Source organism: Geosmithia morbida, assembly GCF_012550715.1.
Source record: "Geosmithia morbida isolate 1262 chromosome Unknown scaffold_13, whole genome shotgun sequence".
NCBI lineage: Eukaryota > Fungi > Ascomycota > Sordariomycetes > Hypocreales > Bionectriaceae > Geosmithia > Geosmithia morbida.
Genome location: NW_023336200.1, coordinates 445,253 through 467,644, shown reverse-complemented (window position 1 = coordinate 467,644; position 22,392 = coordinate 445,253). Strand labels below are relative to the sequence as shown.

Sequence of the window (22,392 nt, the reverse complement as noted above, 5' to 3'; positions counted from 1 at the left end):
AAGACACCATCACCACAGTCTGTAGTCGCGGGCGATGTGATGTCTGCGGTATTTGGACGGGTTACTGTGTCGCGTCGAGATGCTACATGAGCACCACAAATGGCACGCGTGCCGATAAACCGGAAGCGTTTGACGGTAGACATGATCGATCAGTGTATGAAGACTGGCATGATAAATTCAACGTTAGAGGAGATGACTAAGCTCAACTCACTCACCCAGTAGGAATCTTGCCAATCTTTGCCGCAATAATCAATCTTACAACCCAGTATCCTTTCAACACGATGGTTGAGCTGATGAAATATCAAAGGATAAAAAGGTGAATGGGAGGCCAGATAGGAAGCAAGTACAAGTAAAGATGTAAGTGAAGCAAATCAAGGTCATCAAATGCGAGTGATAGCTATGCAATGACCACTTCCCCGAACCCGAGAGCAAACGCGAGAGCCTGAACGTGAATATTGGCACACTTGACGCCGCTTTACGACATAGCTCTTTTGTGTATTTCTACTCGAGTTCACTCAGTACGGGTGTTTATTATCGTCATACAGCATGCTAATGTTGTCGTCGTCCGTTGCAATGGCATGGGCCTCGCCATCGCTCGCCTTCCCGGCCTTTGCGAGAAACACTCTCCAATGAACCTTTGACGTCAACCTGCTCAGCACCGCTAACGTTATATAGGACACCATGATCTTTTTCTAGAGAGAGACCGGAGTAGCCTGCATATCCCGCCTGGCCGCCCACGTGTTTGCGGCCCTGGTGTCGAGACGAATCGTTGCCTTGCCACGGTGCCGCAAGACTAGATTCTTCAACGCCAGTTTGGATACAGAGCCGTTGATGCCCACGACTATTTGTTGCGCGTGCAGGCTTCGGCCACGACTTGGGGCTCTCATGGGACAAGACCGAGTTATATTAGCCTAACTGTCATCTCAACAGGCATCGACGTCAAAGAGTCTCTAGGCCAGTTGGCGGGTTTCCTAAGTTAATCCTTCTGGGAGCATCGGGATGTCCCAGGATATCATCGGTGCTGTTGCATTTCTGGTCAGTCGTGAGTCGTCTTACATTACCGGCAACGATATATTACTTGCTGGCTATGGAATCATCCTCAAGGTACGGTGACAATGAGATGGCAGAGCACGGTTCCCATACGGTAGCAAGCTAACGAGTGCACAGCTTGTGGGATTGATTTACGATACTTGGTGTCCGTTAGAGGCTCTTATGGGAAGAAGTCGAGGCTCTTAACCTATACGAATTTCCGTGCTACTTAAACGGAAGTATATCAATATTTCTCGTGATCGGCAGATGACTCGTATTGGGTGGTGATAGAAGACCTCGTGGCTGTGGGCTCTCGTGGCCATGGACAGGGAAATATATCAACACCTGTAATGTAAAACTTAGCCGACTAGCTACAGTTTGCCATTACATCATCTCCCACGCTCTAACAAAGAATGTTTTCTGAAAAGCAACTAGCTTGGAGTGTTGGTGTGCCTCGAGTCCCCAGTCCAGACCGGTCCGGCCAAGACAGTCCTGCTACTCGATCTCTACCTGTATACGCCTCATACTCGTACGAGGTGCGGGTTGGCTGCAACTCGCTTCTCCTCTCGCCTGTTGAACTCTGGACTCTCGCAGGCCCGGATTTGAAACAAGCCCCTGTCGTCATAGCATCACGGCAGGGCAAGCCAAGCCGTGGTGTTTAAGGCGAACGGAGAGGTTCAGAGGTGCGATAAACCTGCAAGTGTCTGGCGTTGTGAGAATATTGGGTTGGCAGCGAGCGTCCGGATGAACTTCTGCTAGGCGTGTCGCGTGTTCTCTATCGCCGCTGAGGCACACATCCAACAGCGTTTTCTATCCCACCAAACAATGTGGATTTGTAATACAAGAACAAGGAAATGTAGTAGTGTTTTTATAACAGGAAAAGAATGACTTTATTTCTCCTTTTGACCATGTGACTTGTTTTTTTTTCTGGATCTTGACGTGACCCCACTATACCAAACACAGAGACCTAGACCTGACCCTTTCTCATACGGCAGCCTGGCCTCGTCTAGCCTCACCAAGACCCCAAGCTTGGCTTCAAAAGTATCTGGTCTTGGTCTCGTCCTGCTTCTACATCACCAGTCTTGGCGCTCCACCTACGACAACAACACGATAGACGACAAAGAGAAAGAGAAGACCGATTGCTTCTCTCTCCTCCATCTCACATACGGTCGCATATTCACGTCAATCAAGAGTACGACTCGCGCTATTCCATGGCACGCCATTCAGCCTGTAGCTCCTGACACGCACGCCCTCACGCACAATTCACATACCTCTTTGCCCAACATGGTAACAGCGACACCTGTTGGCGAAGATAGCTGGCTGGCCTATCTCGATGAGATAGTCCGCAAAGCCTCGGATCTCGAAACTCGCGTCAACGCCGTCGAAGTCTACAAGCGCGCCGTGAGCGCAGAGCCTGCCAGCCTTCGTCTGTGGCTGGGATACTGTAACTACTTTTGGTCCCTTTGGAGCGACTGCCAGTCGCCCGCCCCTCCGGAGGGTTGGTCCGAAGAAGAACTCCTCATGGGCCGCGAGCTCTTCTCCTTTGCCGCCGCTCTTGAGCTGTGGCAGCAGGGCTACGAAGCCGTCCGCTACCGCATCAACGATAGCCACCAGCTCTGGGATCGCTGGATCTCCCTTGAGCTTGAGCTTCTTGCCCGCACACGCACCACCGGCGGCATCAAGCGCATCACCCACCTCTATCGCAACCGACTCCGAACTCCTCACGTCGCCTGGGATGAGACATCCCAGGCCTTCTCTAGCTTCCTCTCAGAATACAACCGCGACGCATGGGAGGGCGCCATGAAGGATGTCACCGTCGAGGCCCAGCAAGCCAAGCGCATCATCTCGGCGAGAGACCCCTTCGAGCTCAAGATCAACAAGGCTTCTAAGACGGGCGATGTCGAGGCCGAAAAGTCTCTGATGCTGGAGTACCTCGACTGGGAGACGCGCCAGAGTAGGCGTCGCGGTGGCAGCGACACTGGTGACCCCGAAACAGCCGTCGCCCTGTGCCGCGGTCTGTACGCCCGCGCCCTCACGGGTCTCTTCGCCACCGACCAGGACGTCTGGCTTGATTACATAGTCTACTTGTCGTCTAGCCAACCCGAGCTCACTGCCGCCTCCACATCCGAACTATTCGATGCCCTCCGTCGCGCCGTCCAGCACTGCCCGTCATCCGGTGAGCTGTGGAGCCGATACATATTATGCGCTGAGGAGGCCAAGCTGCCCTTTGACGAGATAGAGCCCATCAAACATGCCGCCACCAGCGAGGACCAGCTTTATAAAAACGGCATGGAGGCAATGCTGGACATGTACGTTGCCTGGTGTGGCTACCTGAAGCGCGCCGCCATAGGTGCTGGGGCTGGCGATGAGGCTGCCGACGTGGCCGATGTTGGCCTGCCTGCTGCTCTCGAGGACGTAGCCGTCGTTGGTAAACGCCTGTACGGTAACAATTTCCAGGGCGATCCAGAATTCCGCCTTGAGCGTATTTACATCCAGTACCTCACTGAGATGAAGGGCGCCGTCGACGACGCAAGGGCCCAGTGGAACAAGCTGGCTAGTGCTCAAATTTACGCCGATAACCACAGCTTTTGGCTCACCTATTATACCTGGGAGATGCTTGTCTTTTCCTCAAGGTCAGGTAAACGCCGAAGCCCGACGCCCACGTCTGTCGCCGCCGAACCCCGCGTGCCCTCGTCGGCAACTAGTGTCCTGACCCGTGCTCTGTCCCGCACCAATCTTGACTGGCCCGAGAAGGTGCTCGAGGTCTTTGTCCAGCACTGTAGGGACCACGAAACCCCCGCCTCCGTCCGGCAAGCCGCCGACAAGGCGTACAGAGTTACCAAGGCTATTCGAACCCGCCGGGAGCTCGAACAGAAAGAGAAGGAGGAGGCCTATGCTGCCTACTATTCTCAGCAGCAGCCGGAGCAGGGGCAGCAAGGCAAGCAGCCGGAAGCAACCGATAATCCTGCCACGAGCGAGTACAAGCGAAAGAGGGGCGAACATCAGGGTGGCGATGAAGCTATGCCAGAGAGCGCCAGTAAACGTCAGAGGAATGACACAGCTGAGCCAAAGTCGGCCGCAGTAGATCCTCAGCAGCAGGCGGAAGCCAAGAGGGACCGGGAGAATACCACCGTTATTGTGGAGAACCTTCCTGGCAATGTCACGCAGACCAAGCTACGGCAGTATTTCAAGGATTACGGGCACATCAACAACATAACTGCTCTAGTACATGACGAAAAGACACAAGCGTCGACAGCCTTGATTGAGTTCAGGACACCCCAAGAAGCACAGTCAGCTCTCCTACGAGATGGCAAATACTTTGACCAGTCGCAGCTGAAGGTTGTCCTAGGCCACGACTTGACGGTCTATGTGACAAATTACCCCCCGGCGGCGGATGCCAAGTACATCCGCGACCTGTTCCAAGACTGCGGCGAGGTGCTCAGCATTCGCTGGCCCAGCCTCAAGGTCAACACACACCGGCGCTTCTGCTACGTATCGTTCCGCGACCGGGCCGCCGCGAGGGCCGCAACCGGTAAGGATGGCGAGCTTCTCGAGGATCGATACCGGCTGGTGGCTAAGTTCTCGGACCCGGGACGCAAGAAGGGCCGCGAGGGCGCACTGGCCGAGGGTCGTGAGGTGCACATTACGAATCTGGACCGTACACTCCACGAGACTGAGCTCCGCGACGTGTTCGCCAAGTACGGCAACGTAACACGTGTCAACATCCCGCAGACTCTGGGCGGCAAGAACCGCGGCTTCGCCTTTGTCGACTTTTCAACAAGTGACGAGGCGCAAGCGGCCGTCGCGGGACTCAACAACACCAAGCTGCGCAGCCAGATCATGGCGGTCGAGCTCTCCAAGGAGTCAAAGGTCAAGGCGTCGGCCAAGACCATTGTCAACCGAGAGCTCTCGGGGTCACCTGCGCCCTCCTCCAACATGGATGTCGACGGCCAGGATGCCAGTGGTAACAAGCCCACCTCGACGGACATTTCCGCACGCACGATAGCCCTCATGGGCCTGCCCGACACGGTCAACGATGCCCGTGTCCGCGCCCTCGTAGAGCCCCTAGGCACCATCGTCCAGTTTGTCTTGCAGCCTATCCATGGTGCTGTCAAGATTGAGTTCGCAGACGCTGCTACCGCCGGCAAAGCATCCCTCCAACTAGATGGCATGGATTTTGAAGGGTACAAGCTCCGTACGGGTTCAGTCGATGAACTACGTCGCGCCAAGGCAGGAAACGGCCAGCAGAACCAACAATACCAGCAGCAGAAGCCCCAAAGGCCTGCTGCTCTGGCACCTCCCCCGTCATATATAAGACGTCCTGGTGCTCCCAGGGGCGGTGGTCCCAAACGTGGTCTGGGATTCGCGAGTGCTAGAAAACCTGCTGCCGACAAGGGTACACATGATGATGCGACTAACGGGAGGCCTGCACCGAAGAGCAACGCCGACTTCAAGGCCATGTTCCTTGCTCCGCGTGCCGAGCAGAAGACCGAAGACGATAAATAGAATTGCTCTCTGAGATTTTTTCTTTTTCTGCTTGTACAATATCACTAGGTAGCGGACTGCTCGAAAGTATCAAGATACACTGTAATGAATTATTTGAACCTCCGGTGCTCTCGAAACTGTTCATTCGTTATGTACTGATGACCGGGTGTGTACTTTCATCCACTCGATTTCCTGAGTGTTTATGCGTATGCCATGAAATCGCCTTCCAAAAATAAAAAGGAAAATAAAAAGGAAAAATGAAGGCACGAAAGAGCTTTTCCGGAAATGGTCATGGTGTTTCTCCTCTGTCACTCCTCATTTAAGCATACTAAGCCTTGTTATGGTCCTGCGTAAACTCCTGCGTATACAGTCGCTGCCACACCTCGAGCCACTTTTCCTGCTGCGCAGTGAGAAGCTTGCCCGGCTGCTTGAACGAACGTGTTAGGAGCTCGCGGAGGCGAGTGCGAAGAACCTTGACGACGAGCATCGTTTTCCAGTCAGGGAGAGCGAAGCGTCCGCGGTTTCCGTCAAGGATAATGACACCGGAGAACATCTGATGAAAAAGGTTGTTAGTATACAGTTATGTGAGTAGGAGGGGCTTGGAGGGAAAGGGAGCGTACATCGCAGCGGACATCACCGCAGAGTAGGGCTATGGAAAAGGGCTCAACGCTAGTCGCCTCGTGAGCATGGTACACTCTAGTTCTTCTTGTTAGCTTCGTCATCTTTTTCTTGTCGTGGGGTCGAAGATTCTTACGTCTTGGCTTGCATGATGTGGTAGTATGACATCCACTTGATGTCGAGTTGATTGCGATTCACCGACGACGGGTGCAAGCTGATCGACTGGTTGTTGCCAATATTACGCAGCCCCCTGGTTCCAGGCGCATCTCTTACTAATAGCCTGGGGTAGAAGCTCCACGCAATGATGGACGACGATATAACGTCGTTGTCACTGTTGAGGTTGACCCTGTGCGGTACCTCGAAAAACTGCTGCTGCTTCCTCCCACGTCCACCATGAGCAAATCGTAGACGGGACAGTGTCTGACGCTCTTCCTCTGTGAGAGGAAGGAACCCGGAGTCTGCTAGTGAGACCAGGAGCTGGCCCTTGAGGTCCTCAATATTGGCCAGTGTCGGTTGGCTGAGGAAGTTCTTGCGGCAGAACTGGGACTCCTTGCCCGACCCACTGTTGGCTTGGCAGACGCGCTTCCATGCCAAATAGGCATTGTAAACGGTCAGGAGGTCCGAGTCGCCACGGCGAAAGAGCATCTTAGCATTCTGCGCCTGCGCCCGCTGCCCAAAGGGGGCCGAGAAGGGAGACTTGGAAGACAGGATGGCGGCAACGGTGAGTGTGACGTCCAGACATTTGAACACCGTCCCCAGGAGGATGAGTTTTCCCAGGAACACATCCAAAGGGAGTCGAGCAAGTTGATGGCCAAGAGGTGTCAGGTCTTCGCCGGCTGTCAGGGCTCGGACGTCAATCAAAGCATCGATAGCACGACGGATATTCTTTGTGGACGGAGGGTCAAGGGCATCACCCAGAGTGTCCTCGATGCCTCCAATCTTGCAGATCTTGACCCTGATGGCTAGGTCCTGAAGGGACAGGCGAAGCATTTCTGGAGTCTGCTGGTCGTTCATTAAGTTGTCGTGGCGGTACTTGGTGAACATGTGGAAACACAATCCCTGCTGAACACGGCCTGCACGGCCACGCCTCTGCTTCGCATTGGCCCTCGAGATGAAGGTGTCAATGAGTCTAGAAAGCTGTCTCCTCTCATCATAGCGCATCTCCCTGTGCTTTCCTGTGTCGATGACGCAGGTCACATCGGGGATCGTAATACCTGTCTCAGCAATGTTGGTAGCTAGGACAACCTTGCGCGTTCCTGGCGGTGGTACCAAGAAAGCGGCTTCTTGGTCCTCTGTGGCAATAGTAGAGTGCAGGGGGTAGACAAGCCAGTCCCTGGAGAAGCGAGGATCACCGAGCAAAAGGTCGTTAAGCGCCCTGATTTCGGCGATACCTGGAAGGAACACGAGTATGGCCTTGCTGTAGTCCTGCAGGTTGTTGTCTGAAGAAATCTTGGCAATGAGCTGCAGGACCAAATCCGGCTCTATGCGATATTCATCAATCTGAGCCAGTGCGCTTCTTGTAGATGGCGAGTATTTAGCAAGACTCTTCGATGTCTCGCTCTGGGGCCTTTCAGTGTCACCTTCAGCCAAATCGTCGTCCAGCTCTACAAGCTTGTCTGCCGGCGTGTCCGTCGGCTGGTAGCCAGTAAGCTCCAAAGCATCCTCGAGATAGCGAACCTCCACAGGAAATGTGCGACCGGGAACGTTTAGAACGGGCGCGCCTCCCAAATAAGCAGAGAACCGCTCAGCGTCGACGGTGGCCGACATGAGGACAACCTTCAGATCATTCCTCCTTTGCAAAAGTCGTTTAAGGACAATAAGAAGGAAATCGCTGTCAATCGAACGCTCGTGCACCTCATCCAGAACCAGATGTGTGACTTCCTGTAAGTCGTTGGAGCCTTCGAGCATCCTCATGACGATACCAGTAGTGGCGTACACAAGACGTGTCTCCTTGGAGACATTTGCCTCGAGGCGGATTGAGTACCCCACTAGAGATCTGTTGGTGCCAAGATCATTGCGATTCTCACCAAGCTCTTCGCTTACACGACGTGCCAGCGAAAGAGCTGAGATTCGCCTTGGTTCTGTACAGTATACTTTGCAAGGTTTGCCTTGTGAAAGTTGGTGTTCTAGCAGGAACGCTGGCACTTGCGTACTCTTACCACTGTATTTTCAAAAATTAAGCCTACTGCAAGTATATTGTTTGGCGTGGAGAACTCACCATCCCGTTTCACCACAGATGATAACCACCTGGTTCTCATCGACCGCTCGGAGAACTTGATCTCTGAAACCCCACATCGGGAGTTGGGTACGGGATTTCTGCCATCCTAGTTAGTATGCATTCAGTAGTGAGAGGGCACATGAAGGATCAGAAAAAGCTCACCAGCATGGCTTGGTACTTGGGAGACGCTGACTTCTCCACCCATATCTTCCGGTTCAGCTCCGCGTTGGCATTGTTTAGCTTGGACCTTTCCTGGCCTCCATAGTCGGGGGATTGCGAGATCTTTGCAGCCCCCCTACCCCGGAATGCGCCCTGGAGAATGACGCCGTCTTCGAGTTCCTGGTCTCGCCGCTCTCGGACAAGAGTCCTCAGGTACTTGACTACATCCCGGTCTTGAGAATCAAGGTGGTTCTTCTTGGCTTTCCCAAGTTCGGAGAACAGGTCTCTCCAGGCAGGCGGGAGCCTAAGAGAAACTTTCTCTTCGCGAGTATTTCCGCTGAAGATGTAAAATAGAGCCGTTGTGGCGATATAAGCCTCGGATTGTTTGGCATCTGGAGTTGCAATGCTATTCATGGTGAATGTGAATCGAGAGGGCTCAGCAATTATCTCAATATCTGATCCAGGAATCACAACGGGCACCTCCTGGGGTTTCGTCCAAAAGATGTCGACAGCATGGCGGTTGGCGAATGAGGCCTCGGATATAATTGCGTAGTTGATCTTGACTGACCCATCCCTGTTATCATATTAGTGACATCTCTAGATAACGAAGTGGTCGATGGCCATGGGCCGACATACCTTGATCGACAGGTCTCTTCGAGGACCCTCCGGGGGCTCACACCAGTCCACTGCCCGAAATCCTTGATGAGAACCTTGACTCCGTTGGACGAGGTCACAACCGTACGGGCTTCGCCAGTTGCCTCGTCAACCTCATTCTGGGGTAGAGAGTCAAACAGACCAGCGAGATCGTCATCGTCGTCATTATCCGCTAGGATTTCGGCAGCGATGCGCTTCGCCTCTTCGCTAATTTCATCATTGGGCCCTTTGTCCTCAGTTTCATCAGGAGACGGTGACACGGGGTCTGGCTCATTGTTCTTGGCCTGCTTCTTGGCTTCTCCAATTTCCTTTTCCACTGCGATTCTCTGTTTCTTCCACTCTTGTTCAACACTGAACTTGTCAAATAAAACGTCATTCTCAATCCGTTTGATCCTCGCTTCGGCTTTTGCAATGGCGAGGTCCTTGTCGTCTGCGGAAGTCTCCGGCGCCACGCCTCGCTCTAGCTCAAGCAGCTTTTTCTTGGTCGCAAGGTACTCCGGAGCCAAGTTGTCTGGTTCAATGTCGCTGTCGCATGTGACAGAAATCTTCTTTGTAGCTGGTGCCTTGTTTTTCCCAACTTGGCCCTTCCCCCCGGCCTTGGCACGTCCGTTGCCTTGAAGTTCTGGAGGGCGGGGAGTGTTGGACCGCGTAGACCCTGGGGTATCGGTTGGTGATTCTAACGAGATACAGGTGTTAGCTTGGGCTTCTAGGTCGGGGAATAGACATCACAAACCCTTGACAACAGGTCCTGGCCTGTTTTCGTACGCTGGGAGCTCTGAAGAGTCGCACTCGCGAGCAAGCCACTCAAGCGCCTCCTCCAAGCCCCAGATAAAATCCTTCCCAGTAGAAGAAATGTTGGGGGCGATGTCCACAATGTGCTTCACCGCAGCTCGCACTCTGCTATCGGCAAATCCGGTGCCTGTGAGAGCCAACTGCAAGGTCCACGCGCGCGTGATGAGATCCTCCTCCGGCGGCATTTTGCCGCCCCCAGAAGATTCAAGAGATACGCCCGAAGCAGCGAACCGGCTCTCGGCCTTTATAATCTCAAGAATATGGTTGACCAGGCAGTCGGGGAGCCATTTTATGCTGTTGATGGAGTCAGCATTAGCCCGTAGCAAACGCCGGTCGGTCTCTAGACGGGACCGTTGCCGTTGGGCATCGCGCTTGATTTTCTGCGCATGCTTTTCCACAAGAAGCTGCAGCTCAGATTCCAACAACTGATTTTCGAACTCTTCGGGGCTCAGAGGCTTCTTCTCGGACTGTCTGCTCCTCGGGACAGCGGCAGCCTCCGTCGCGGTCGTGGCCGTCGTCTTTGGTGGGGCACCGTCTTTGTTCGATGGAGGGGCAGCAGTCTGCGACAACGCGGGGTTCTCAGCTGTCGGTTCTGGTCTGGGTTTGGAGGCAATCGAGGTTGTCGCGAATCCTCGAGCAGGGTTGGCGGCGGCCTTCTTCTTCTTAGCCATGGTTTCTGAAAGCCGTGGTCTGGAAACGATGTTGTTGCTTTCCAAGAGATGATGCTACAGCTGATAATCGAGTACTATTATGGGTCGGGAGCCCTAGTTCAACTTGGTGTAGTGGCGCAACACTCTTCTGGAAGCCAAACGATCAGATGCAAAAAGTATTGAGTGCTTTGATTTTTTACGCCTGAGGCTTTGATATTGCTGCAAGAGTTTGTACGTCCCCGGAAAGACATAGCATAGTGGCAGCCCGTCATATGATTCGAATAGCAATAAGTAGAAGCGAAGCAACCTATTTTTTTGTAGTGCTTGGGAGGAGAAAACCCACAGTGTAAACAATGGAAGAAGAATATGGACACAAGTGGGGTCATCGTCCATGGGTCATATGAGCTCGCGGGGATGAATGCAAGAAATCCCGACATAAAGAACAAGCCCGTGTACATTACGTAGAAGCAGGCTGTATATTGAGAGAGGGCTTGCTCTCGTTTTCTACACTAAAATGGCTGATTGCAGTCGTATTCATAAATAAATAAAATCTTGAAAAATATCAAGGTGACTCTTCGCCGGCCCTCAAACTTTTCTTGTGGGGTCCAGTTTGCAGTTTATCCAGTTAGGTGATGGTTAGGTGAATGGAAAAGGTGGACGTGGGGTTTTTCTGTCCACAGGCACAAGCAGCTACAACTTTTCATTTCTACCAGCCAAAACGACCAAGGTCTACGACTACTGGCCGATACTCTGCCTACCTCTCTGACTCCCGACCCTTCTCTCGCCCCCTTTACCAGGCGAGAGCTGTATGAGCCAACCCTTTTGATCTCCGCAAGAGTCAGTGGCCCTTCATGAGCCTGCCATACTCTCACGCGACTCCTGCCATCCGCCATGTCTAAACCAGGCATCAACGGCGACGCCCCAACGGCCGGCTTCGACCTCGAGACCACTGCTATAGCGCTGGCCTCGTCGGCGACCGCTGTCAGGATTCCCTGTCTTCGATCAATTGACGACGCACTGGCCCGAGGAAGTAAGTGTCACATTCTGCCCAGCCCAAGTCTAGGCGCAAGTAAACTAACCGTGCCTGCCGCCAGTCCTCGACCTGCCAACGACCGCTAAGATCCTCCAGCTACTCTTCGAAACCATACCATACTATGCCGACCGAAAATCGAGATTGGCTGTCCAGGCCTGCCTCGTCACAATTCTCAAGGCCGGAGCTGACCCCAAGCTCCTTGGGCTCCTCGTCAAGCGCCTGCGCCAAGAGACCCAGAAGCCTGCTATTGCCGCGTCTACTTCCTTCGTTCTTGTGGAGTGGTGCAGCCTGCTCATGCAGCATCTGGCTGGTACCAGCTCATGGGACGAGTTTGGAAATGACGTTCTGATTAGTGACGCAGACGCTTTCGATCGATGTCTGCTGCCTGCTGCCAAGAAGAGCGTGTCCAACTCGGCCACCGTCATCACGAGGAGGGGCTTCCGCCAGCTCTTCGAGCCCGCCGAAACCCGCGAGAAAGATCTCAAAGGTGCCGTCAAAATCCTGACCACCAAGGGCGGGCAGCCAACCGCCAAGAATGCCCCTCTTCTGGGTGTCATTGCCGGTGTCTCTGCTCGCCTGCCTTCGCTCAAACCTGTCATGAACACTCTCCAAACTCAAGTCTACGAATTCTACGTGCGTGAAGTCTTCGGCTCCAAAACACCGCTGGCCAAACACATTGCTGGCGGCCTCCGCGATTTCTTTTGCGAGTTCTCAACTTTGGAAGAGGTTGAGAAGCACGTCATCCCGGCGCTTGAAAAGAGTCTGCTCCGTGCTCCCGAAATCGTTCTCACAAGCATTGTGAGGCCCTTCTTCGCTTCTTTGCCCAAGCAGTTTGACTTCTCCAAGATCCTCAAGGAGAGGCTGCTGAAGCCCCTTTTGTCCAGCATCAAATCTAGCAATGCCCAGGTCCGGGCTGGTGCTGTTGCTGCTTTCCGCGACATCGTCCCACGATCTTCTGATGAAAAGCTGCTCGCTGGTATCATTGATGAGATCCTGAACCCTCTAAAGTCGGGCAAGCTTAGTTCCGCAGACCACAGGGTCCTTCATGCTGAGATGCTCGAGGCTATTGAGTTCCCCAAAGCTTCAGCTGAGAATGTTGCATCTGGTATTGCAACTATTGCTTCGAAAGAGGGTAATGAGCCCGCTCTCGTTGCAGAGACGGCAACATTGGCCAAGGCAGTCTTGCAGACCCTGTCTAAAGGTGGGCAAATTCCCAAAATTGTTCTTGATACCTTGTCGAAGGGTCTGGCCGATAAGAAGCTCAACCCGCGAAAGTTATGGCTGCTTCTCACTGGTCAAGTTTTGCGGAATGTGGGCAATGGAGAGTTCCCTCCGGGCTTCGAGGCTTTCTTGGACGCGGTTTTGCCCAAGGTGATTGACAACTTTCAAGAAGTTGTCACAAATCCTAGTTCGGCGGTCCAGAGTGGCATTGTGGTCGGAGCCTATATACTCGCTGCTCTATCTACAACCATACAAACGCATTTTTCTGCCATGAAGTCTGTCCAAGCACTCAGCAAGGCTTCCTTGATGAAGGAAGCACTTGCAGCCGGAGGAAAGGCTTCCTTCCTTCTTAGCCCCAGAATCTATACAAAGGTGTCCACGGAAACCGACCTGCGCTGGTTTTCTCTTGCTCTTTTGAGCCTTGTCGCGGCCTTTGACGAAAACACGGACAAAGACACTGTTCTTGCTTGGTCGGAGGCGATCATTTTCCTGATTTCGGGCTCGGACATCCCCCCACAGATTCAACAAGAGACAACAAAGAGTCTATCCCAGATTTACCGGGTATATCCGGAGCTAATAGCTTCGGCTATTATGGACGGCCTGTGGAGTATTGTTCTGAATGAGACTACGAAAGAAAAGGAATTCAAGGTTACCAAGGAGAGCTTTCTTCATGCTCTTAGGTCCGTCTGCCCTGAGCCCGATAGTGAAGCGGAGACTGCCCGCGTGTCTAGGGAACAGCGAGAAGACCAAGCCTGCGCCCTACTAGTTCTCGCAAGGCCCGAAATAGTCCCGAGATCAAGCTGGATTACACTCTGTCTTCGCATGGGTGTCGATCCGGGTGAACTTGCCGGGAAGTATCAGAACCGACTACTGAGAGAGATGGAAGAACGTGCCTCCAGCGAAAATGTGAGTACTACTGCAACTTCACTTTCCGAGCGGATACAGTACTTATATAAGTAATCACAGGCTGTTGTGAGAGAAGCTGCTTACAACGCTGCTGCGGAGCTTGCTTTCGTCGCACCTGACACAATCATTCCAAGCCTGATGGATATCATTGGCCGGGACCTTGATGCCGAACGGCTGACCAAAATTGGTCCCGTTGAGGCAGCAATCTTCAGGACGCCCGATGGGACCTGCTTTGTCGATGTTCTGGCTAAGAAGTCTCAGACTTCGGTACCCAACAAAAATACTAAGGACTACGACACTCTAAAATGGGAAGAGGAATTGAGAATTCAGCTTGAGACCAAGAAGGGTCAGAAGCGGAAGCTGACGCCCGAAGAAACGGCTAAGGTCAATGCGCAGTTGAAAAAAGAGTCAGAAACCAGGGGATCCATCAAAAATGTCGTCACGCGCTTTAACCGGGGTCTAGGCGTTGTTAAGGCTCTGGCAACTGGACCACCCACGGATGCGAGACTCTGGATTGCCAAGTCTCTCCAACTCCTCCTTGCCATCTCAGATGCAGGAGCGGGTCTCATCATGGGTGATGCTGTCTCTTCTACGCTCATTATCATCTCCGACAAGGTATCGCCCAGGCTAGGCTCTCTTCGACCGTTTATCGGAGCTGCCACACTACGACTACGTGAGCTTTCTCTTCCAGAAAACTATAGCGAGGAGCCGCTCGAGGACCTTGTGACAAGAGTCCTGTACAGACTCCGCTTTGCAGGAGAGCAGCGGCCGTTTGACTCCGTGTCTCTGACTTATGTTCTCCCGCTTCTCTTCGACCTTTTGAGTAAGGGAGGCACTGGCTCTGATGCAGATGACCGAGACGCCCAGCTTGTTCTGGTCTTTGAGTTCCTGTCTTTCCACACCAACGTTTGTGCCGATGAAGCCGTCCCCCGTGGTCTGCTCATATCCGCACTAATTGATTCGATGCAAAAATATGCCCAGCACTACAAGATGATCAGGGACTGCTTTGCAGACATGTGTCGCTGTGTTGCTCCCAACATCAGCCATGACGAGGTTGAAATCCTCACCCGAGGTGTTATTGTATCTCAAACTGGTGTCCGCACCACTGTGCTTCAGTCGATCAGTTCCGAGATAGACGTGAGTGACTATGGCTACTCGGACGAAATCTGGCTCGCTTGTCACGACGATGAAGAGGAAAACCAAGAGCTCGCAAGGGAAATCTGGGATGAGTGCGGCGTTGAGATTGGAGCCGATGTCCCGGCTAGGATGCTGCCCTACCTGCAGACCAAGAATGCACAGCTTCGACGAGCGGCCGCTCGCTCACTTACCGAAGCAGCCGCCTCGCATGAAGGTACATTGGATGACATCCTGTTGCAGCTCAAATCATCGTATCAAGTGTTGGCCAAGCCCAAGGTGCAGCTGCTGGATGAGTTCGGCATGCCCCTGAAGATGGATCTCTCAGACCCTTGGGAGTCAAGGCATGGTATTGCCACGGCTTTCAAGGAGCTCGCACCTCTTCTCAGCAAACCGCAGCTGGATTCTCTATTCGATTTCATGATCACCAATGGACCTCTTAGTGACAAGAATGGCTCTGTAAGGGCTGAGATGCTGGACGCTGCAACCAATGCCATTGACATTCACGGAAAAGGAGCAATCGACAAGCTTATGGCTCAGTTCGAGCACACGCTGGGGGCTACAGATAAGAGTAGTGACGAATCTGACCGCGTGAACGAGGCTGTCATTATCATGTACGGCGCTCTCGCGCGCCACCTTGACCCTGGTGACTCCAAGATCCCTGTCGTCATCGAGCGCCTGCTGGCTACTTTGAGTACCCCTTCGGAAACCGTGCAAGCCGCCATTGCGGACTGTCTCCCCCCTCTCGTCCGAGTCTGCTCGGATAAGTCGTCCAAGTACTTTGACCATGTTATGAACGAGCTTCTCAATTCCCAAAAGTACGCCACACAGAGAGGTGCCGCGTACGGTTTGGCAGGCTTGACCCTCGGCCGTGGTATTGCATCCCTACGCGAATACCGAATCTTGTCCTCGCTCAAGGGCGCACTGGAGAACAAGAAGGACGCCCACCAGAGAGAAGCGGCTTTTCTAGCTTTTGAGCTCTTCGCAACCATCCTCGGACGTCTCTTCGAGCCGTACGTCATTCAGATCGTTCCCCAGCTGCTGGCAGGTTTTGGTGACGCCAACGGCGATGTTCGAGATGCTTGCCTTGCCGCGGCCAAGGCTTCCTTTGGAAATCTGAGCTCTTACGGTGTCAAGCAGATCATGCCTACGCTTCTCTTTGGCCTTGATGACCAGCAATGGAGGAGCAAGAAGGGTGCCTGTGAACTTCTCGGTGCCATGGCGTACCTGGACCCTCAGCAGCTGGCCACCAGCCTGCCCGAGATCATCCCGCCCCTCACAGCTGTGCTCAATGACAGCCACAAGGAAGTCCGGGCGGCAGCAAACCGCAGCTTGAAGCGATTCGGAGAGGTTATTAACAACCCCGAGATCAAGAGTCTCGTCGATATCCTCCTCAAGGCTCTCAGTGACCCGACCAAGTACACCGATGAGGCCCTTGACTCCCTCATCAAAGTTCAGTTCGTGCATTACCTTGATGCACCATCTCTTGCCCTGGTCACCCGCATTCTCCAACGTGGTCTCGCTGATCGCTCTAACACCAAGAGGAAGGCTTCCCAGGTCATTGGAAGTCTTGCACATCTCACAGAAAAGAAGGATATCATTTCCCACCTTCCTGTCCTTGTCTCTGGTCTCAAGGTTGCTGCTGTGGATCCTGTTCCCACCACCCGCGCCACGGCATCCAGGGCTCTTGGATCACTGGTTGAGAAGCTTGGAGAGGACGCATTGCCCGATCTTATTCCCGGCCTCATGCAGACACTCAAATCTGACACCGGTGCTGGTGACCGCCTCGGATCTGCCCAGGCCCTCAGTGAAGTCCTCGCTGGTCTGGGGACAACGAGATTGGAGGAGACTCTCCCCACGGTCCTCCAGAATGTGGAGTCCTCCAAGCCGGCGGTTCGCGAAGGATTTATGTCACTTTTCATCTTCCTTCCCGTTTGTTTCGGAAACAGTTTCGCCAACTATCTCGGCCGCATCGTTCCCCCTATCCTTGCTGGATTGGCAGACGATATTGAGTCAATCCGTGAGACTGCTCTCCGTGCTGGCCGACTGCTCGTCAAGAATTTTGCTGTGCGCGCTGTCGACCTTCTCCTTCCTGAACTGGAGCGCGGTTTGGCCGACGACAGCTACAGGATCCGTTTGAGCTCGGTTGAGCTCGTGGGTGACCTTCTCTTCAACCTTACCGGTGTGAAGGCTGACGCCGATGACGAGGAAGAGGAAGAGAAGGACGAGACTAAGGAAGCCGGTGCCTCCCTGAAGGAAGTACTGGGCGAGGAAAAGCGCAACAAGATCCTGTCGGCTCTCTACGTGTGCCGCTGCGATACCGCCTCATCTGTGCGTGCGGCTGCCATCGCCGTCTGGAAGGTCCTAGTCCACGGCCCAAGGACCCTCAAAGAGCTTGTCCCAACCCTCACGCAGCTCCTCATCAAGCGCCTTGGAAGCTCCAACATGGAGCACAGGGTCATTGCCAGTAATGCCCTAGGCGAACTTATTCGCAAGGCTGGCGATGGCGTACTAGCAACCTTGCTGCCTACTCTAGAAGAGGGTCTTCAAACATCGATAGACACAGATGCCAAGCAAGGCATCTGCCTTGCCCTCAAGGAACTCATTTCCTCGGCCTCTCCAGAGGCCCTGGAGGACCACGAGAAGACTCTCATCTCCGTCGTCCGTACTGCCCTCACTGATTCCGACGAGGATGTCAGAGAGGCTGCTGCCGAGGCTTTCGATTCCCTGCAGGAGATCTTCCAGAAGCGTGCCGTGGATCAAGTTCTGCCTTACCTTCTGACGCTTCTGCGCTCTGAGGAGCAAGCAGATAACGCACTATCAGCCCTCCTAACACTTCTGACAGAGACGACCAGGTCGAACATCATCATCCCAATTCTAATCCCTGACCTCGTAAAGCCACCCATTTCTGCATTCAACGCCAAGGCTCTTGCGTCATTGTCCAAGGTCGCCGGTGCCGCCATGAACCGGCGACTTCCGAATATCATTAACTCTCTTCTGGACAACGAGGTCCACTGTCCTGAGGAAGACCTACAGGAGGAATTGGCGAAGTCTCTCGATACTGTCATCCAGCACATTGACGAGTATGACGGTCTTAACATCATCATGAGCGTCCTTCTGCAGTCCCTCAAGCACGAGGATCATCATCGGAGGGCTTCTACCGCGCGCCACTTCGGAAGCTTCTTCATGGCCGCCAGTGTGGACTACTCTCGCTACAACCAAGACATCATCCGGTCGCTGCTCAACTCATTTGATGATAGCGACATGGATGTCGTCAAGGCTGCCTGGGCGGCTCTCATTGAGTTCACCAAGAAGCTGAAGAAGGAGGAGATGGAGTCGCTCGTCGTCTCGACCCGACAGACCCTCCAGCGCGTCGGTGTTGCCGGTTCTAATCTCCGCGGCTTCGAGCTTCCAAAGGGTGTCAACGCTATCCTGCCCATCTTCCTTCAGGGTTTGATGAATGGTACAGCAGAGCAGAGGGTCCAATCTGCTTTGGGTATCTCCGACATCGTCGACCGCACGAGCGAAGCATCTCTAAAGCCATTCGTCACACAGATGACTGGTCCCCTCATTCGTGTGGTATCGGAGCGTTCTACTGAGGTCAAGTCGGCCATTCTTTTCACCTTGACGAACCTGCTTGAGAAAATACCTACGGCCCTTAAGCCATTCTTGCCCCAGCTACAGCGCACGTTTGCCAAGTCTCTTGCCGACGCTTCGAGCGAGACCCTGAGGTCTCGCGCCGCAAGGGCACTGGGCACTCTGATCAAGTACACTCCCCGAATTGATCCACTTGTTGCTGAGCTCGTTACCGGATCTAAGACAACAGACCCCGGTGTCAAGACGGCCATGCTTCAGGCCTTGTACGAGGTCATCAGCAAGGCTGGCGGTAACATGGGAGAAGCATCCAGGTCGGCGGTCCTATCCCTGATAGACATGGAGACAGACAGCCAAGACGACACAATGACGATTACTAACGCCAGGCTCCTGGGAGCCCTCATCAAGAACGTTCCTGAAGAAGCCGCCAACAACCTATTGCGGAATCGTGTTGTTACGCCGCAGTTCAGCAATGCTTCAGTCCTTGCCCTCAATGCAGTTCTTTCGGAGTCGGCCGACACATTGTTCAACAGTCCTCTAGCAGAAGACTTGCCTGGAACTTTGTGCCAAGGAATGTTAAGTTCATCGGTAAGTTGTGTATTCCTATCCTGTAATATACGCCTCGGGGCTGAATTAACATGCCATAGGTCTTCATCGCCAACAACTTCATTTTAGCTACGGGAAAGCTTCTACTTTCGTCGCCCCCGAAGAACTTTGATAGCATCAAACAGATCTTCAATACTTTGGCAGGGATCATTGAACCTGGAAATGCGACAGACTCGCGCCGTCTAGCACTGGTGGTAGTCCGCACCGTCAGCAGAGAGGATACGGACTTGGTCCGACCTCATCTTCCTGGCTTGGCGCCTCCAGTATTCGCTAGCGTCAGAGACCCCGTAATCCCCATTAAGCTTGCTGCTGAAGCTGCCTTTGTCGAACTCTTCAGTGTTGCCGACGAGGAGAACCGCGTGTTTGAAAAGTACACTGCTGGTCCCGGCGCCAGCCTGCCTCCCAACACCAAAAGAAGCATGGGCGACTACTTCAAGCGTGTTGCCACGAGGCTTGGATCACAAGCCCGTGAGAGGAGAGAGGCAGAGGGAGGTCAACCAGGAGGATGGGGCTTGTCTAACGACGAGCAAGAAGATGAAAAGGAGATTTGGAGCGTGGGCAAGGTCGACATGGGAGACTCAGCCTTTACGTAAAACATCGATTAAGAGTTTCCATGCATGAGGACATTATTCAAGAGGATTGCTATTCGCGCGACCCCCTAAAATTTTATATCCTAATTTTCCAGGCCATCGCATCAAATTTACATATAAAGTGATTGCGCGCACATACAATTGAATTAAACTAATCTACATATCTTGCCAGCACACGCCGCTGCCTTCAAGGGCGCAATCCTGTGAAGCAGGCTGTGATGTGTCTTCTACAGGAGGCTGCGTATTAAGTGGTGTTGCAGCTACAACCTCCTCAATACTCTTACATTATTATCCTTCATATAGGCCGTAGATAAATTGTGTGGTGTCGCAAAAGTGAGGAGGCCCCGCTGTGTGAGCAGATATGATTGCATCACTATTTCAGTCAATGAGAGGCGAGTTTTTCAATTTAAAATGGGCTCCCAAATATCTAGGTCGCGCGAATAGCAATTCTCTTATTCAATTAGAGACATATAAATAAGGAAGGGGCGATTTGTTAGTTTGGCGCTTAATTGATACATCAATATGTGTGGTCCTAACAACCGCACCCTTCCTATGATAATTACAAAGTACTATTGTCAGCTTGTTGAGCTATACTGGCAAGTACAAGGACCATTGTAACCGACTTATGTTGCAAACTGCCTCTTTGGGAATGATGCTGCACTCCAGAACCGAACCAGAATTTATTATTGTGTAGGGGTCGTTGGGGCTGTGGAGGAGATTGCGAGATTCCAAGCGATTGACGGATTTAGTCACGTGAGAGACAAGTTATCATGATGACTCATCGGAAACAACAGCCCTCACTTAGCGTAAGAAATGGGGCCTAGTGCACGTGAACCCACAAACCTGGCTTGAGATTGTGTGCCCGAGAAATTCTTTGTTGGTGACTACGACGCCAGAGCCCCCTCCTCTAGATCTCAACCTTCACCCACCAAAAGGACGCCGGACCATCACTATCAGCGGCAATTCAAGATGTGAGTTATGCACACGCTCGCTTGAAAGGGCAACAAGCAATTCGATCTATATGTATCAACTTGATGATCCGTTGGGAAGAGTTGATGATTCTGGCCACCAGGTTGATGTGATGAGGATGATCGACACTTGGGGATTTCTTTCACTTCCGTCTACTCTAAGAAGACACACAAATGATATCTGGGCAGGTAGCTGACATTTGCTCCTTCTTATCTTCAGGGTCAACCTCCGAACTCAGAAGCGCCTGGCCTCATCGGTCATCGGCTGCGGAAAGCGCAAGATCTGGCTCGACCCCAACGAGCAGAACGAGATCTCCAACGCCAACTCTCGCCAGACGATCCGCAAGCTCGTTGCCGATGGCCTCATCATCCGGAAGCCCGTTACCCAGCACTCGCGCTCGCGCGCCCGTGAGCTGAACCTCTCCCGCCGCGAAGGCCGCCACCGTGGCTACGGTAAGCGCAAGGGTACCGCCGATGCCCGTATGCCCCAGCAGGTCCTCTGGATGCGCCGCCTCCGTGTCCTCCGCCGCCTCCTCGTCAAGTACCGTGCCAACGGAAAGATCGACAAGCACCTGTACCACGAGCTGTACCACGCCAGCAAGGGTAACACCTTCAAGCACAAGCGTGCCCTGATTGAGCACGTACGTCTAATAATACTTCTTGAAACTTGTCATGCCGCCGGATTTTCCTGGGCGAAGGGACCTCCACGCATAACTCCTGCTACTACAAACAAGATGTATCTTCTAACAAGTATCCCACACCCACAGATCCACCACGCCAAGGCTGAGAAGGCCCGTGAGGCCAGGCTCCAGGAGGAGATGGATGCCAAGCGTGCAAAGAACAAGGCTGCCCGCGAGCGCAAGGCTCAGAGGGTGGAAGAGAAGAAGACTGCTCTTCTGGAGGAGTAAGCCGTGTATCCAACGGCATATCGGTGTTGAAGAGGAGGCTGCATTCGGAGTCTGCGGGTCGGGTCTTATTTTTTTTGCCCTTCTGGTTTCTACGTACAGTCAGACAAGTGGCAGAGTCTTGTGGCATGTAGCATTGAAAAAGCATCCACGACGCTCGGGAGCTGAATCTCCTGTCTTTGCCTCGCTTCGGTGGACTCAATGCAATAACGATTATGGCCAGCTTGAAAAAAGTTTATTCTATCTTGTCCATTTTCTTTGTCCCCGCCACCCCTTGGTCACCGGTGACTCTTAAGGAAAAAACAAAAAGCATCAATGGAAGAAAAAATTGCATCAACTCCCTAATAACTCACAACCTTGGTTCGATTTGTAAATTCCTTGGGGTTGACTCGCGATGATTCAAGTGGGTTGACACGTGCCCTATCATGTATCATAGCACGCACGAGGACTGATTATTTTTCTTCCGTTAACAATTCTGGCGATTCTTCGCAGTAGTAGGTAGATGCACGCGCAGATGAGACTGCTGATATTAGTTACGACACTATGGCTAATGGCTATGGAGATGCTAAGGGCTGTGTTGTCGATATTGTCTCCGAGTATGGACTTCCATGCTTTATGACAGATTGGCACACACTTGTTGGTGGAAAAGTTGGGAAAGAGAAAAGAATAAAGTCGTAAGTATATGGATCAACCAAAGATTTGGATCAGCTCCCGTAAATGCCTCCTAAAAGGTGGTGAGGTGCGCCGGAGGCACAACAGCATGCTCCCGCCCGAAGGCGGAACTCCAATATGTTCAAAGCAAGCGGTCTCATCACGCCCAATTTTAGTTG

At 53.0% G+C, this 22,392-nt stretch overlaps 3 protein-coding genes across 3 annotated transcripts; 2 read left to right on the top strand and 1 right to left on the bottom strand.

Moving 5' to 3' along the window:
• Window positions 1–2,313: 2,313 nt before the first annotated feature.
• On the top strand, window positions 2,314–5,535 carry GMORB2_2496 (squamous cell carcinoma antigen recognized by T-cells 3; the record flags this gene model as incomplete). Its single annotated transcript, XM_035464476.1, has 1 exon — window positions 2,314–5,535. The coding sequence occupies one exon, from the start codon at window positions 2,314–2,316 to the stop codon at window positions 5,533–5,535; it is 3,222 nt and encodes a 1,073-aa protein (XP_035319662.1).
• Window positions 5,536–5,842: 307 nt separating this feature from the next.
• On the bottom strand, window positions 5,843–10,626 carry GMORB2_2495 (ATP-dependent RNA helicase DHX29; the record flags this gene model as incomplete). The annotated part of the gene is made up of 7 exons (XM_035464475.1): window positions 5,843–6,067; window positions 6,147–6,210; window positions 6,269–8,270; window positions 8,364–8,448; window positions 8,711–9,083; window positions 9,146–9,869; window positions 9,897–10,626. The coding sequence occupies 7 exons, from the start codon at window positions 10,624–10,626 to the stop codon at window positions 5,843–5,845; spliced, it is 4,203 nt and encodes a 1,400-aa protein (XP_035319661.1).
• Window positions 10,627–11,496: 870 nt separating this feature from the next.
• On the top strand, window positions 11,497–21,565 carry GMORB2_2494 (Parkin co-regulated protein; the record flags this gene model as incomplete). The annotated part of the gene is made up of 6 exons (XM_035464474.1): window positions 11,497–11,635; window positions 11,700–13,765; window positions 13,826–19,081; window positions 19,141–19,688; window positions 20,878–21,298; window positions 21,392–21,565. 6 exons carry the CDS (start codon window positions 11,497–11,499, stop codon window positions 21,563–21,565), a joined length of 8,604 nt encoding a protein of 2,867 aa, XP_035319660.1.
• Window positions 21,566–22,392: the final 827 nt, after the last annotated feature.